Source organism: Triticum dicoccoides, chromosome 5A (assembly GCF_002162155.2).
Source record: "Triticum dicoccoides isolate Atlit2015 ecotype Zavitan chromosome 5A, WEW_v2.0, whole genome shotgun sequence".
Classification (NCBI taxonomy): Eukaryota; Viridiplantae; Streptophyta; class Magnoliopsida; order Poales; family Poaceae; genus Triticum; species Triticum dicoccoides.
This window is the reverse complement of record NC_041388.1, coordinates 676,740,195-676,758,357: the sequence shown is the minus strand read 5'-3', so window position 1 is coordinate 676,758,357 and position 18,163 is coordinate 676,740,195. Positions and strand designations below refer to the sequence as shown.

At 46.1% G+C, this 18,163-nt stretch overlaps 1 protein-coding gene across 2 annotated transcripts; it reads right to left on the bottom strand.

The window, feature by feature from the left end:
* Positions 1–341: 341 nt before the first annotated feature.
* LOC119304053 (protein NPGR2-like) lies at positions 342–4,794 on the bottom strand. 2 transcript variants are annotated; one of them, XM_037581216.1, is made up of 6 exons: positions 4,512–4,794; positions 3,814–4,032; positions 3,002–3,242; positions 1,677–2,893; positions 1,137–1,287; positions 342–984 (listed from the first exon to the last, which is right to left on the bottom strand). In XM_037581216.1, the coding sequence occupies exons 2-6, from the start codon at positions 3,997–3,999 to the stop codon at positions 662–664; spliced, it is 2,118 nt and encodes a 705-aa protein (XP_037437113.1). In that variant the 5' UTR covers positions 4,000–4,032; positions 4,512–4,794; the 3' UTR covers positions 342–661. The 2 variants fall into 2 exon arrangements, with proteins under 2 accessions (XP_037437113.1, XP_037437114.1); XM_037581217.1 differs by having other exon boundaries at positions 3,814–3,988.
* Positions 4,795–18,163: the final 13,369 nt, after the last annotated feature.

Genomic DNA, 18,163 nt, shown 5'->3' with positions numbered 1-18,163 from the left:
AATCCTATGTTTTCCCTATTCCTGTGTTTTTGCAATCCTATGAATCAAAGAGGCCCTCATTTGTTGCATCTTTATGGTGTATTAATGATCCCGGTTAACTAAAAGAAAAATTGACTTGCAAAGGAGTCATTAAATTTTATCTTGATACATGTAATATAAGTTTGTGGCCTTGTATAAGGGAATGGAGGGAGTATTTGGTTTCACATAACCTGGAACTTGTCATCCAATCCAGTTGTTTGGGAAGTGTGATGGTTGTGGTTCTTCCACTGACGTTTACTCTGTGAAAAATATGCATTCATTTTCAATCTCTGCCTTAGTACTTATTACAAATTTACAACATCTAATTTGCATTCTGTGCTGGTCAAAATGTACTGATAGTGAAGTGATATTAACAACGTTTTACGTGTGCTCTATCAAAATTACAGCCAAATCACATAGCAAAAAGTTGCCTGTCAAACAAGAGCTGCCCAAGGCGTGTGATGCTATATATAATTTCAACATGTTGGTAAAATCAACGCAATTATGATGATACATGTGTTTTGTATTTTTACTATTTTCTGTACCGTGTATACTTCTTTTCTTCAAACCCACTATTCATCCTATATATGAGACCTACAACTGCTCACAGTTTGATTATTCCCTATAAAAGTTGGATGCGATGTTATCTGAAAGGTTCAGCCGAGGCGGTTTCTTCGAGAAGGGCAGCCGCCTGAAAACATTCCGCAGCTTCGAGTGCCGCTGATGAACTGCCCCCTTCATCTTCATAGGTTAGACCGAGGTTAAACCATGCAACATGGTTCGTTCTGTCCAGTCTCAGTGCGTCAGTTAGGAGGCACCTTGCGGCAGGCAAGGGCCTCCCTCCAAGCTGTCGAAGAGCAACGGCGGCACATATCAAACTCGGTACGTGCTTAGGGTCGAGATCTAATGCTTTGGAGTATGCTCCAAGAGCCTCCTTTAGAAACCCTCTTGCTTCAAGTAGCTTTCCTGCATGGATAAACATCTTCATAAATATTAAGAACGAATTTTGTTTTGAAGAATTGTTGTCTCCTTGTGAACTACTGAAAATGTTTTTGTGTCAACACGGTGCAAGGATTCTTGAGAACGGGGAAGTTGCTGGTAAGGAGAATATGAAGCACCTGTAGCATGATAAGCCAAGGGAGAATATGCACTGATAGCCTTTATTTTGGATATGCAAAGCTCTGTATCCCTCCACTGTGACAGGCTTAGGTACAGAAGGGCCAGATTGTACCATGCCTCTGTTTCCATGCTTCCATCATCCTTCGTGCCCTGCGAAAAGTTGAACAGCGATATCAGAGAAGTCTTATCACTTCTTTTTCTAATGGAATCCCATAACTGTATGTGGCAAACAGAACAATGCTCTCCCCTTTTATTCAAAAGCAATATTCCTGACATGGGTATATGCTTAAAAATCATGTAAGATGCTTGTCATTCTAGCTGTCATTAATCAAAGATATGATAAAAAATGTTCGGGCTGGCTTTTTCTTATTACAGTAAAAGGTTATTTATTTAACAGATACAGATTTTTATTTTCAGTTTGTCATCATATATGCAAATAGATATAGTACAGAAATGAAAGATAATACTGTGAACATATTAAGCACGACAGTCCCATGCTTTAGCAAAAACTCCAAAATCGATTTTTGTCAGGTAGTTACCTGTAATACAAAAATCCCAGAGTTGAAACTTTTCTTCCTGAGTTCGATGACAGCAAGAAGCTGGGTATAAGTCTCGACTGCCTTCTTAAATTGCCCGTTTGCAGCCTGAATTTTGGCTTTGGTTTGCAACAGATCTCCTTGGCACCACTTTGCAGTCTGATCAAGGGCAGCATTTACAATAGATTCAGCATCTTCAAACCGTTTTTGAGCACTCGTGATACGAGCTACAAGGAGCCAGCTCCTTAATTCTGAACCATTCTCCAATTTCAGTAGCTTCTTTGCATAAAGTGCTGCTGCATCTAGTTTCCTCTGCTCAGCATTTTCAAGGCTCAGATTGTACAGTACCCTAAAATCTTTGTCTTGCATCTTCTTTTCAGCAACACCAAGCACCTTCAGGGCTTCACGCTGCTGAGAAGCCCTCTCCGTACCACTCGGAGCATATCTAGCTTGACGGGAAAGGGAAATGCCAAGTAGAAGGTCCGCGACAACCTCTAACTGGTCACAACCTCCATCGAGACTAGCAAGGGCTCTGCGTGCATAGGATGCACCTTCTTCAGCATGTGCACCGTTCTCGCTACAAATTTTTGAAGTTAGAAGAAGCTCTTTGAGACAACTGGGGTCCTCTCCAAATCTTAGTATCATTTTGAGCAGATTGAGGGCAGCTAGATCATCTTCTTCTGCTAGGTAACACAGTGCAACATTGTACAACCACTCTCTGCTGTCTAACACACCAGGTAATAGTTTTTCAAACTGACCGGCTAGAGGTTTTAACCGTCCTGATATGGACAATGCAAAAGTCAGATGATGCATCACAGTTGGGTCTCTCTCAAGCCTCTTAAGGTTGAATTTCATCAATAAAATCATCAAAAGAAGAATAGCTTCCTCCAAATTATTCCGAGGTACAAATGAACCATCCAATTGGGATCGAAGAGGTGGAGTGCAGGCCTCACAGCCACTGTATAGGAGAAAAATAGCAAACTCCTTCTGTATTCTACCAATGGCCTTTGCATCCAGATTCCAATTACTAAGAAGAGCCCCCCTATATGAAGAGAGCACTTTAGGAGGGAAATCCGCTAATTTCCATAGCTCAGGAAGCAACTCAACGGCACTGTGTATTGTTGCATTCAAGTTACTACCATCTCCAAACTTGGCTGGTAAGCCCATAGGCAGTGCCGATTCTACAACGTCCAATATCGTACTGCATTCTTGTGCAGCTTCTGCAAAACGAAATTGAGTTGAAGTAATGTTTGAAAAATAGTATGACAGAAATGAAGAGAAGATCAAATGATGGGCATCCATACAAAAACGAGAGGTAGGGGTCATACCTTTGAACTTCCCAAGATCACGAAGTGCTATAGTTTTGAGATATATGGTCTCCATTACTAGATTAACAGTATGCAAGGACATTGGTGGATAACTGGAATGTGGATCGGCCCTTGCTAATCTACAGATGGACATTTTCACCATAGGAATTAGTTCAGCCATGTTTATCCCATCAAGCACACGAAGTGCTTCTTCAACATGCCCCTGTTGGTACTCGACTTTTGCAAGCAATGCCCTTGCTTCCTGAAAAATTATTGGTATTTACACTTATGAACTATGAATGAAATAAATTTGGAGCACCCTTATTGGGATGGCTATCAAGCTTACAATCATTAGGCAAGGCATCTTTCTTACACATGTGAAAGCATACCAACAGCAAAAAACTGCAGATTGGTGGAGTACAAATTGCAGACTGGTGTACTACAGCACACAGGGTGGAGAAATTCAGAGTATCTACTGTGTTGTGATTTATATGATGGTAACTACAAACTAGCATAAAATTCAATATACAATTATAATGAAGAGAAATAGCAGGCAGAGGCACCTATAATTTCAGAAAGCACGCATGATCTGTCAAAGACAGATGTTTTGGACACATTATGCAGCAGAGTCTAAGACCAAAAAAAAACCTCTTCTGGAGGAAAAAAAATATAGACAATCGATACATGAAACAGTCCAATAAACAGCACAAGGACTTCAGTTGCATATAGTATCGTTCGGCATGAAGCAAACATACAAGGAAAATGTGATATAGGCATCGCAGTAGACAATTCAAAATGAGAAGATTTATGTTATTATAAGATGAAGCACCAACCTCATAGTTAAGGGATCCACCCTCCTGGAGAGACAACTCGGCTTCCCGAAGGCCGTCATTTTTGGCATACAACTCGATTTCGCCATTTTCATCCACCAGATTGGCCTGCTCCCCGGAGCAGAGGCACTGCATCGCCATCCGCCGAAACACTCTACGAGATCTCCCCCTCTCTTTCCTGCCCTCCATCACGCCCCATCAGACCCTCGTTAGCACATTTCCCTGGCGGAAAGAATCGCGTATTAAGAGTCGCAATGTTTAGCCATTGTTGGCAAGCATGGCATTGCACAGCTTGGTATTATTTGAGCAATGATCCTAGAGAAACTAGTACTAGCATTTCGCACTCCCTCTGTCAACATATATAAGACGTCTTAGGTCACTAAAGTGGTAACATATAACATGATTAAAAACAGCACAATCTGATGATATGCTTGGGTAACTGACCACCACAATTACCAAGATTAGTATTCTTTAAATAAAAAATGGAGAGAGCATGGGTTCTTTTTCGTCTGTAATACAGCATCGCTCAGAGAGATTCGAACAAAGACTCCGAATTTAGCACATACAGTACAAAAGAAACATTGAAATTCTCTCCTGGTAAAGTTCCGATAGAAACAAGGGGGGGAATTCCGCAGAGAATCCCCGCCGCTAAGCGCTAACAGCTGCACCGAACCAACCGATCGACAGGAGAAGTCGCTCACCTTGGGCAGACGAGGAAGGCGCGATTCCCGGCGGACGGAGCCTCCCCGCGGAGACAACCCGGCCAGCCAATCAAGAATCCAGCCCCGCCCCCGAACCGAACGCCAATTCCGGGCCGAATTCGAACCGCACCGGGCGACGGGATCGGGGGGGCCGGCGATTCGATCGAGAGACGCGGATGGGGCGCTCCGGATTCCTCCTCCGGAGCCAAATCCAAGAAACGCCGCGAGGGAGGGAGATGGATCCTCCTGGCTGCTGGCCACTCGAAATTTGTTTACTAGTAGTAGTAGTACTCCAACCTGTTGCTTTTGGTGTTGGGCTGCTGTCTCCACGGAACGGGAATTCACGGAACTTTCCCGGGGTGGGCCGCAAAAGGGATTCGGTTACGGTCCAGGGGAGGATATTCACAGATAGATCCTCGTTGTTTCAGAATATTGGTTTACACTCTGTTCTACACGGTTGAGACGAAAGAAAAACAAGGCATGGCAAAATGTCATAACCTGACCATTGGGCGTTGCAAGTGACTTTAGTCCCTCCTCAGTTACGAGAGGGGGCTAGAATCACTTTATAAGGGAGAGCGTCACACTCCCTTCAGGCTAGTCTTTTGGGATGTTGTGGGCTCTCTGCTTATAGTAATGTGTGCTGTTTTTACAGAAGAGATACATAGATGTCAAATCAAGGTCACATCATTTTAGTTAGCCTAGAGTTAGCGCTTATCAGCATTTGTAACATTTTTGCCTATGCTATTTTGTTATGCACTCGTGAGGGGAACAAATATCTACTTTGTGCTTGAATTTTAAAATACTACTTCATTTGTCCAATAGCATAAGATGTTATTACAATTAATATGTGAGACAGAACGAAAAGACCGTTCACAAAACTAAAGCAATTAGGAAAAAATGTGCGCTGAAAATCCCGAAAAACTTGGAGAAGCAACATGATGCCTGAAAAGTGACACAAGTCATTCATTTGTTTGTTATAGGGATGGGTGTGACTTTTGGGACGGTGTTTGCCTGTGTATATCTCCGTGGAACTATGATGGTTATTTTCGTTTGGTTTGTGTTCGCCTCTAAGTGTACCGTAAGCTGACCTCCACGGGAGCAATTTAGTGTGCAACTATTACTTACATTCTAAAATTTTTTGTTTTAGATTTATCTAGATACGGATGCATCTAACACTAAAATATGACTAGGTACATACATATCTAAACAATATAAAACAAAAATTTTGGGACGGAGGGAGTATTATTTTTTCAGTAGCTTGTTGTTTGACAAATGTAAACAAACAAAGATCCCAGACCAATTGTTTCTCCATAAATAATGCATGGATATGTGGATCAGGTTGGGTAGTTCTGTGAAATCTAGAAATGTTCAGGGTCTAGCTACACAGAAAAAGCCTGACTTTTCTTAAAACATCCAACGCGTACTCGATCTCGTGGGGCCCCGGAGGATCACGCCTGAGATTATTTTATATTCGGAATGAGTATATATAATGGGTCCACTTTATACCCGAATGACAGGCTGTGCAACAGCGGGCCTACAGATCAGTGACTGGAACCATTCCTCGGCGACTGGGCTCGTTCCAGCTGTCCGAGGGCCGCTTCCATGACTGAGCGAGTCTTCTAGAATACTCCACCTTTGACCGCCTGCGGCAGTAATCGAAATCACTAATTAAGAAATATTTGTTGCAAAAAACATTTCACTTTTTTAAGTCGCGATAAATGGCGTGCATGCAGCGCGCCACTTGTCGCAACCTGAGAGTTTTCTCTTTTTTCGTAGATTTGTTTATTCAAAACGCTTTATCTTTTAAACCGTGCATCCAAATCTCGAACCGTTTTCATCATTGGATTTCTCGTGTCGAGATCTTCAAAACTAGATCCTATGTTGATAGGTTTTGACGGACTTTTTTTTCACGAAAAAAACTGGACGAAAAAACCGAACCGGAAGCATGGCTTTCCCTCTCCGAAAGAGGCACACCCGTGCCTCTGACGAAATCACACATGTGTCTCTCGTGGAAGCAAAACCGTGACTCTCGTGGAAGGAAAAAAACAGAAAACGCGTTTCTTTTTCGTTTCCGAGAGGCACGCCCGTGATTTTCGTGAAAGCACAACCTTGCCTCTCGTGGGATCAAAACCATGACTCTCACGAAAGAAAAAAAAAAGAAAAAACGCGTATTTTTTCCCTTTCTGAGAGTCACGGCCGTGACTCTTGTGAAAGCACAACCATGCCTCTCGCGGAAGCAAAACCGTGATTCTCACGAAAGAAAAAAAAACAAAAAATGTGTTTTGTTTTTCTCTTTCCGAGAGGCACGGCCGTGACTCTCGCGAAAGCACAACCGTGCCTCTCGCGGAAATAAAACCGTGATTCTCGCGAAAGAAAAAAAAACAAAAAACGCATTTTTTTTCGTTTCCGAAAGGCACGCCCGTGACTCTCGCTAAAGCACAAGCGTGCCTCTCACGGAAAAAAAACCGTGACTTTGGCGAAAGAAAAAAAAGAAAACGCGTTTTATCGCGCAAAAAGATTTTTTTTTATTTTTTTGAAAAGCTAAGGAATACCGGGGGGAAGCCAAAACGTTGAAAAACCCAAGAAAACCCGTTTAAAAAACTGAAAACGCGTGCGAAAAAATTAAAAAAAATCGAAGGGAGCGTTCAGAGCGTGACACGTGGCGAATGGCTGAGAGCGCGTCAAGTGGCGCTGATCGTTGCGAAGCTCCCGAAGGAGCGCTCGTTAACTCTCTTTTTGAGGCAAACCAACAAAGCTTTATTCACCCGTCACATAGTTTACAGGGACGAACAAAAGATCCCCAGGGTAACCTAACCAGACATGGCTGCCAACCCCGTGCGTTAACGCATGCTTTGCTAGTTTGTGAGCCTCAACATTCGAGGTTCTAAATTCATGGCTAAAAAACAGGAAACTAAAGAAGTAGCTTGTGCCTTAATTTCCAACACAATTGCCGCATAAGATGAGGCAGTTCCTCCCTTGATGGCTTCGACGGCCTGCTTGCAATCGGATGCCACATGAACTTGCTGAATGTACATGTCATTAGCTAGTGCTAACGCCTCTCTGATTGCTAGAGTTTCCAGAACTTCGGGATCATCAATATTTCTGAAAATTACTACAGAAGCTCCCTGATAGATGCCTTCTGAGTTACGCGCAACAGCGCTCACAACACCAAAACCTCCCGCTCTAGGAGTAGCTGCGTCCACATTGATCTTCACATGTCCAGTCATCGGTGGGATCCAGGAATTAGGTCGTGCCTCCTGAGGCGCCGGTCTTAGTACTGGCTTCTTCAACGCTTGTAGTTTAGAGAGGTAAATTGTGATAAAGCTATTGATATGCCTCAAGTAGCACTGAGACGATTTTTGGGTGTCCCTGATCTTTCACCGGCGCAAAAGAGCTAGCAGATTGGAATTGATCGGAAGCAGATGAATTAAAACAAACCAGATAAGATGTGTACGGGCGGAAGTACTGGGCTAGGGCGTAGTAGTACTGCAGCTAGATTAGATGGATGGATTATGCTAATGATGATCAGCGGCGGCGGCGGCGTAATTAGCCAGATGGAGTTCACGAACTAGTTGTAGTAGATGGAAAAAAAAAGGACTGGATCGCTCCTTGAAGAACAAGAACCGAACGAAGCTATGCCCTGGAGATCAAGTCGCCAAACACATGCGGTCACCGATCCAATTCATGGAACGCAGGAACACAGAGGGGCGCTCATCATCAGATGCCTTTCTGAGTATTTTTCTTGACCAAAAAAACTAAAATCTAACCTTAGACAACGCTGCACCCCTTGCTTAAATAGGTGGTGCATAACGCCTGGGCCAAGCCCGACTCACATCACGACACGGACCGGACTCAACAAAAATACTAGAAAACACACTGCAGGATAAAAATAATACACCATAATAAAACTATGAGACCTTCACGTAAGCTTGCTTTTCTGGCTAAACTTGTAGTAGTTGCTTGGGGTTCTAAAGCAAGGCTCCACTTCATCCAAAGGGATTGTATTAGCAGGCATCTCTTCAATTATAACTCTGGTGATACTTGGATCCCTGAATACTGACTTTTGACTTCCTTGGATAGTACGTGAGCAAGGCATGGAGCCTAATATACCTCTTTGATTAGTTGAATGCAACACCTTCCTTTAACGTAGAGCCGGAACCACGTACTTCTGCATCTCTTTTTCATAGCCAGCCTCTCTTTTTGAAAATATTCTACTTCGCAGCAATGAGGGAATAATAGGTGTACGAGCGGTGACCGTATCAGCTATGAGTCGCAAAAGGTGTTTGGAAGATTCCCTCGTGAATTACCTTGCGACGTGCATGCCAAATCGCCCACATGGTGACTATCAGTTGTGTAAAGTCTTCGGCTGGTAGTGATTCACTCATAGTAAAAAGCCAGCTCTTCGTGTTGTCATCTCTATTCGTGCACATGTGTTGAACCAGCTCCTCTTTGCTCAAGGCCCACACACTTCTCGCCATGGTGCACTCCAGCAACGAGTGTCTCCAGTTATCTTCAACTCCGCACAGTGCGCAAACATGAGTAGACGACATATTACGGTGATGTAGGATGTCACCCGTCGACAGCGAGTGTTGAGCCAGCCTCCATGTGAAAACCTTAAGTTTTGATGGAACTTGCATAGACCAGATTGAGGACCATCCCTTCTTCTCGATGGCAGTGTTAGAAGCATTATGCCCCTCCTCCAACCATGCCTCTCTGCTCGCCTTGATGCGTGAGATCATCCAGTATGCCAAAGAAACAGAGAACCGGCCTTGAGGATCCTCTGACCATGCCCAAAAATCACCAACTTGTCTCGTGCATAGAGGGATCTTGAGGATTGTTTCAGCATCCAGTGGCACGAATACATCCCGCACTAGATCCTCTCTCCATGAAGCCGTGGTGGTGTTGATAAGTTGTGAAACAAGTTGCGGAGGGTTATGTAATGCCCTCGATGCGGCTATATCTCCCACGTGTCGAAACACGACTTAGAGGCATAACCGCATTGAAAGCAATGTCGCAAGTGAGGTAATCTTCGCAAACAACCCATGTAATACAATAGGGGAAAAGATACATAGTTGGCTTACAATCGCCACTTCACACAAATATATGAATAAAGCATTACATCATCCAGATACAAACAAGGTCCGACTACGAAACCAAAATAAAAGAAGACTATCCCAAATGCTACACAGATCCCCGATCGACCCCAACTGGGCTCCACTACTGATCAACTAGAAACGAAACAAGACAAAGGACAAGATCTTCATCGAGCTCCTCCTTGAGCTTGGTTGCGTCACCTTCTCGGTAACATCGGCACCTGTAAACTGGTTTTCGAAGTATCTGTGAGTCACGGGGACTCAGCAATCTTACACCATCGCGATCAAGACTATTTAAGCTTATAGGAGGGGTAAAAGGTATGAGGTGGAGCTGCAGCAAGCGACTAGCATATATGGTGGCTAACATACGCAAGTGAGAGCGAGAAGAGAAGGCAAAGCACGGTCGAGAAACTATGATCAAGAAGTGATCCTAGAACAACCTACGTCAAGCATAACTCCAACACCGTGTTCACTTCCCGGACTCCGCCGAGAAGAGACCATCATAGTTACACACGCGGTTGATGTATTCTAATTAAGGTCAACTTTAGGTTTTCTACGACCGGACATTAACAAATTCCCATCTGCCCATAACCGCGGGCACGGCTTTTGAAAGTTCAAATCCCTACAGGGGTGTCCCAACTTAGCCCATCACAAGCTCTCATGGTCAATGAAGGATATTCCTTCTCCCAAGACATTCCGATCAGACTCGGCATCCAGGTTACAAGACATTTCGACAATGGTAAAACAAGTCCAGCAACACCGCCCGAATGTGCCGACAAATCCCGATAGGAGCTGCATATATCTCGTTCTCAGGGCACACTCAGATGAGCTCTCCATACAACTAAAACCAAACCTTGAGTTTCCCCGAGGGGGCGCTGCACAGGGCTCTAGTTTGGACCAACACTCACTACAGAGCATGGCATGACAAACTAAGCATACACCCATCAAGAATACATAGCATAGAAGCTAGACATTGAAAGAACAACAACATAGCATGCACGGATCAATAGCAACATCCTCGGCAAAATCGCTAAACATGTCAACAATCTGCCAGGATTCACGATATAGTAAAAGTAGAGCTCGATTGACTCAAGCTAGGGTGCTCCATAAATGCAAACAAAGACATGGATGGATGGAGCACCACAATGTTAACAAAACATCCTTACTGCTCATCCTCAAAAGAGGCACGGATCACTAGGAAACAACATGAACATATGGCATAACGACAAAAACAGGACAAGGACTTAGTGAAATTCTAAGTCCCTAAAATCAGCATTACCGCTTACGCTACTTTGCAAGCTTGTGCTAGTCACCACAAATGTCACAAAAATACATGGCATACACCCCTGTAAAGATGGCATGGCATATAACAAAACACATGTAGAGCTCAGGATCATAGCATGCACACATTAAACATGGCAAAAATGACAAAATGCCATTTGCTGAAACAAATCTGACAAAATACTCACATAGCCTCTTCCAACAACATTTCGGGTATCAAGATGAGCTCGAATGAAAATGATGCAATGAGATGAAATGATGTCCTCGTCAAGGCGAACATTTTGATATGCTACACGCGCGAATCGGAGCTATGATGACAGAGTTACGACATAATGAAGATGGCAAAATAATTAACAGAATCTGGGACTTAGAGAAAAAAACAGGACTAAGAGGTGAGCGTTGGATAGCTAAATGATGCACAGGGCGCTGGATAAGGCAGGCTCACCATGGGCTTCGGCCCAGGACGTGGAGGGGTGAGGCCGGTGCGGCTGGGCCACCGGCTTGGCGCGGCCCACGAGCGGATGAGGCCGGCCCGGGAGGCTGACCGGCCGTCTCCCTCCTACGACCGCTCGAGGCAGGAGGTCATGGCGGCGGAGCTGACGGCAGAGACCTCCGGCGAGGTTCGAAGCAAGGCGGGGAGGCGCTGGGCGCTCGGGAACGACCTGATCCGGTCACTCCGGACCCGTTCCGGTCGGATCCGGCGGCGGCGCGTGATGGCAGGCGGTGAAGGAGCTCCGGCGGGATGCTTCCATGGCGGCGGCGGAGCAAGGAGGAGCTCCGGCGGGGTGCTTCCATGGCGGCGGCGGAGCAAGGAGGAGGTCCGGCGGCGCGACCAGGGAGGAGCGGGGCGCTCGGGCTGCGCGCAAGCTCGCAGCGGGCGAAGGTGCGGTATGGCGAGGTGGAGGCGGGGCACTCCGGTGAGGCGCGGCGAAGTCCGGCGAAGATCCGGCGAGCGGCGAGGCTGCGGGTCTCCTCGGGCCCGACGCGGCCTGGGGCGGGCCGGAGATGGGCTCCGCGGGCCCGGCGGCGCGGGGACGGCGGCGGTGGACAGGTGGTGATTCACGATTGGCTGAGGCGGCGGAGGCGGTGACGTGGCAGCTTCTGATTGGATGAAGTGAGGTGGCGGCTGGACATGTCCGTCGATGGAAGAAGTGTCCGGCGGCGCGAGGGGAAAAGTTAGTGTTTGATCTGCGCGGAATTTTTGGAGGAGCGCACATATTTATAGGTAGAGGGAGCTAGGAGGCTCCAAATTGAGCATGGTTTTCGGCCACGCGATCATGATCGAACGACCGAGAGGATGGAGGTGGTTTAGGTGGGTTTTGGGCCACTTTGGTGAGGTGTTGGGCTGCAACACACACGAGGCTTTTTCGGTCCCTCGGTTAACCGTTGGAGTATCAAACGAAGTCCAAATGGCACGAAACTTGACATGTGGTCTACCGGTAGTAAACCAAGGCCGCATAGCAAGTCTCGGTCCAATCCGAAAACGTTTAACACCCGCACACGAAAAGAGGTAGAATGGGACACCGGGTGACATAGGAGCGCCGGATTACAAAACGGACAACGGGGAAAATGCTCGGATGCATGAGACGAACATGCATGCAAATGAAATGCACAAGATGACATGATATGCAATGCATGACACACAAGCAATGACAAGGCAACAACAGTGAATAACTGGAGGACACCTGGCACATCGGTCTCGGGGCGTTACAGGTTAGCAACCCTTGAAGAAAGAGGCCTCATCAGCCCGTCCCTGGGCAGCCAATTATGCTCCCAAATATGTGTTGTGGTTCTGTCTCCTATCCTCCGAATAATTCCGTTCAACATGGTGTCTTGACCATCCACAATAGAACGTCAAATCTGCGATGGTGATGATCCAAGTTCAGCTTCAACAATAGTGATGTCCGGGAAGTAGATTGCCTTCAGTATACGCGCACTCAAGGACTCTGGGTTTTGAAGTAGCCGCCAAGCTTGCCAAGACAACAGGGCTAGGTTAAAAAGTTCCATGTCCCGAAAGCCTAGACCACCCAAGTTTTTAGGATTAGTCATAATATCCCAAGATACCCAACACGGCTTTCTTTTTCCACGTTTGCTGCCCCACCAGAATTGACGAATGAGAGAAGTTATGCTCTCACAGAGACCCCTTGGCAATCTAAAGCAAGACATTGAAAATACTGGAATAGTTTGTGCTACTGATTTAATCAAAACCTCCATCCCAGCGGCAGACAAGAGCTTCTCCATCCATCCCTTGATCCTTTCCCATACCCTATCACGAAGGTATTTGAAAGTGCCATTCTTTGACTAACCAACCTCCGTCGGCATCCCTAGATACCTTTCACTCAAGGTCTCATTTTGCACATTAAGGACATCCTTTACCTCCTATCTTTGAGAGACAGGGCACCCCTTGCTGAAGAAAATATATGATTTTTCATTGTTTACCTTCTGCCCCGACGCTCCACAATAAATATCCAACAGGTTTGAAACACTGGTTGCACCCTCCATACTAGACTTAAAAAGCAGCAGGTTGTCATCTGCAAACAAAAGGTGGTTAACAGCAGGAGCTGTCGGTGCCACCTTGACGCCACTGAGCACTGATGACTAAGAATTGGATTTTAAAAGGCACGAAAGGCCCTCCGCTGCTAGCAAGAATAGATAGGGGGAGATGGGATCTCCCTGTCGTATACCTCTTGTAGGTTTGAACTGTTCCAACTTCTCTCCATTGAATAAGACCGAAAAAGATACGGACCAGACCATAGACATCACCACATCAACCCAAGATGGGGCAAAACCCAGTTTCACCATGATCGCCTGTAAATAATCCCACTCAAGCCTGTCATAGGCCTTCATCATATCCAGCTTCAAGGCACAAAGTCCGGAAGTTTTTGATCTATTCCTCTTCATGAAATGCAGACACTCATAGGCACATATAATGTTGTCAGTAATAAGCCTTCCAGGTACAAACGTAGACTGTTCTTCTAATATGATATCAGGAAGAATTTGTTTCAATCTATTCGCTACCACCTTGGAAGCTATTTTGTACAACACATTACAAAGACTGATAGGCCTGAACTGAGACAGTAATGTAGGGTTTGTTACCTTAGGGATAAGTACCAACACCGTGTCATTAATAATTTCCGCACTCTCTTCACCCCTGATAATGCGCAGTACGACCTTAGTAAGTTCCTCGCCACATAGATCCCAATGCCTCTGATAGAAATGAGCTGGGAACCCGTCGGGTCCCGGGGCCTTGGTTGGGAACATCTGAAATAACGCATGCTTAACTTCCTCGCTGGTATAAGGTGTTGGGGAACGTAGTAATTTCAAAAAAAAAATCCTACGCACACGCAAGATCATGGTGATGCATAGCAACGAGAGGGGAGAGTGTGTCCACGTACCCTCGTAGACCGGAAGCGGAAGCTTTAGCACAACGCAGTTGATGTAGTCATACGTCTTCACGATCCGACCGATCAAGTACCAAACGCATGGCACCTCCGAGTTCTGCACACGTTCAACTCGATGACGTCCCTCGGACTCTGATCCAGCCGAGTGTTGAGGGAGAGTTTCGTCAGCACGACGGCGTGGTGATGATGATGATGTTCTACCGACGCAGGGCTTCGCCTAAGCACCGCTATGATATGATCAAGGTGGATTATGGTGGAGGGGGGCACCGCACACAGCTAAGAGATCAAGAGATCAATTGTTGTGTCTATGGGGTGCCCCCTCCTTCTTATATAAAGGGGGAGGAGGAGAGGGTCGGACAAGGGGGTGGCGCGCCCTAGGAGGTGGAAACCTGCTCCAAGTAGGTTTGCCCCTCCCTTTCCTAGTCCAAGAAGGAGGGGGAAGGAAGGAGTGCGAGAAGGGAAAGGCAAGGGGTGTGCCGCCCCCCTTTCCTTGTCCTATTCAGACTCAAGGGGAGGGGGCACGCCTCTTGCCCTGGCCGGCCCCTCTCTCTCCACTAAGGCCCAACAAGGCCCATTAGTTCCCGGGGGGGGGTTCCGGTAACCCCCGGTACTCCGATAAATGTCTGAAACCTTCCAAAACTTTTCCGGTGTCTAAACATAGTCGTATAATATATTGATCTTTACGTCTCGACCATTCCGAGGCTCCTCGTCATGTCTGTGATCACATCTGGGACTCCGAACTACCTTCGATACATCAAAACATATAAACTCATAATATAACCGTCATCTAACTTTAAGCGTGCGGACCCTGCGGGTTCGAGAACTATGTAGACATGACCGAGACACATATCCGGTAAATAACCAATAGCGGAACCTGGATGCTCATATTGGCTCCTACATATTCTACGAAGATCTTTATCGGTCAAACCGCATAACAACATACATTGTTCCCTTTGTCATCGGTATGTTACTTGCCCGAGATTCGATCATCGGTATCTCAATACCTAGTTCAATCTCGTTACCGGAAAGTCTCTTTACTCGTTTCGTAATACATCATCCCGCAACTAACTCATTAGTTGCATTGCTTGTAAGGCTTGTACTGATGTGCATTACCGAGTGGGCCCAGAGATACCTCCTCGACAATCGGAGTGACAAATCCTAATCTCGAAATACGCAAACCCAACAAGTACCTTCGGAGACACCTATAGAGCACCTTTATAATCACCCAGTTACGTTGTGACGTTTGGTAGCACACAAAGTGTTCCTCCGGTAAACGGGAGTTGCATAATCTCATAGTCATAGGAACATGTATAAGTCATGAAGAAAGCAATAGCAGAATACTAAACGATCGTGTGCTAAGCTAACGAAATGGGTCAAGTCAATCACATCATTCTCCTAATGATGTGATCCCGTTAATCAAATGACAACTCTTTGTCTATGGCTAGGAAACATAACCATCTTTGATCAACGAGCTAGTCAAGTAGAGGCATACTAGTGACAATCTGTTTGTCTATGTATTCACACATGTATCATGTTTCCGGTTAATACAATTCTAGCATGAATAATAAACATCTATCATGATATAAGGAAATAAATAATAACTTTATTATTGCCTCTAGGGCATATTTCCTTCAGTCTCCCACTTGCACTAGCGTCAATAATCTAGATTACATAATAATGATTCTAACACACATGGAGTCTTGGTGCTGATCATGTTTTGCTCGTGGAAGAGTGACGGTGTCCTGGACTAGGGGGTAGTCACCATGTCATCTCCCGATTTGTTAGATTGGGCCGAGGACCCCCATGGCCGTATACTCATGGGCCAGTTCGGACAGCTGCCGCATACATGGAAGATTCTACAAAACTTGGTGATCAAGACAAGGACTCCTCCCCACCGGCGTATTCGGCTAGTACTCTTGTTATCCTAGGCCTCTGGTGCATTATATAAACTGAGGCCAAGCTAGTCGATAGATAGATACATATAATCATACCATAGGCTAGCTTCTAGGGTTTAGCCTCTCCGATCTCGTGGTAGATCAACTCTTGTAATACTCATATCATCAAGAATAAATCAAGCAGGACGTAGGGTTTTACCTCCATCAAGAGGGCCCGAACCTGGGTAAAATATCGTGTCCCCTGCCTCCTGTTACCATCGGCCTTAGACGCACAGTTCGGGACCCCCTACCCGAGATCCGCCGGTTTTGACACCGACATTGATGCTTTCATTGAGAGTTCCGTTGTGTGATCGACAAAAGGATCGATGGCTCGTTTGCAGGTCAACTGCGATGCCGGCGTCTTCATCACCGGCTCGACTGGTCACCTTGGCTCGACGAGGACCATACTCCATCTCCGATCGTCATGTTCGGACGAGGGCCTTCTTCAACATCAACTCCGATCTCTATCAAGATCATGGAGGAATCATCCATGAAGCTCGGGGGCTCAACGTCAACATTGCCCTCGGGCGACCGTGCTGTTTTTCCGAACAACGAACTTGTATCCGCTGCCACCACCTCTTAGAGCATCGCTTTGACGATCCCTTTGGTGGAATTGTGCAAAATTGAGTCTACAACAACCATGCAAAATTTCGTGGAGTTCCAATGGAGGAATCTCCAGCAATCTACGATATACCGGAGCCCTGTCAAATCTGGACGAGTTTAGGGCGTGGTCTCCAGAGCCCAGCTCGGAGGTCCTTTGGAAGATCCAACCATTCATCTACTGCATAATTCCCATATCTACCACCCCTCCAAATTTAAGCTCGATCCGACGGTTCAAACTTCGGGAACCTTCCGATGAGTGGACCAATGCTCGGATCCGTTTTCTGCGCGAATACGGATCCGACCCGAATTCATGTTTCTTTATGAACGTGATATTGGACAACCTTTTTAGAGGAATTTTCTTCTAGGGTATTGTGCGTTGTTTTTAAACACGTGCCCGTAAAATTTTAAGCCTCCCCAAAGGTCATCTTCATCATCATACTGGTCTCAGACCAGTCTGGCAATATTGCTCCAAGACTGCCGACCTGCGCTAGACGCGTCGTCACTTTATTGAGCCGAGCTCAACTTCTTCGGATCGTCATCTCGGCAAGCCGAACAAGAGTTCAGCATCGCGAAGGATAAATCATCACCAACATTGCCGCACGGTCACTTCATCAAGCCGACATTGACCATGTCACGACCTGCATTGGCAGGGTCGCACTGTTGCTTCTTCGAGCCGGCGTCCATCACACCGACCTACTTCGACTCATCGGCTGACATCGAGGCTTCGACATCTCGGCTAGGCCGGGGGCTTCGCCATCTCTTCATCACCCTACTCCAGAGACTTCGGCGTCACTAGCCGAACTGCTCCGTCCCGTTAGCCGGACCGAGGGCTTCGCCTCGGCAAGCCAACCTTTGCCAGCATCACCAGGCCATCGCTTTATCACCCGTCAGGCAATGGATGTGCGGATCGATTGCCACTTCTGGGAGTCGCTTTTCTTCGGAATGCTACAACAAATAAACCAGGTGCTATTAATCCTAACAATTTTTGCTTGTTGGGTTTATTTTCCCAAGAAATTATTACTCTGGTTTGTTCCATCATCTGTACACAGGTCTATCGAATGACGGTCGCATTAACGACGGTTGGATGGTGGCTCAGTCAGTTTCCGTACATGGTCCGGCGAACGCCGCATCCGGAAATCGGACTGACCTGTGAATTCAGGCTTTGCCACGCCTTTACCTGATCACGCCGACGCCATGCATCGACATTGACTTCGGCGCCAGGCCATATTTCTTTTATTACTCACTTTGCATAAATTATTTATTATGCAACGTTTTTTTAATTATTATTATTGCTATTATCTCCGATTTGCACTATTTTTTGTGCACAGGAAAATGATCCG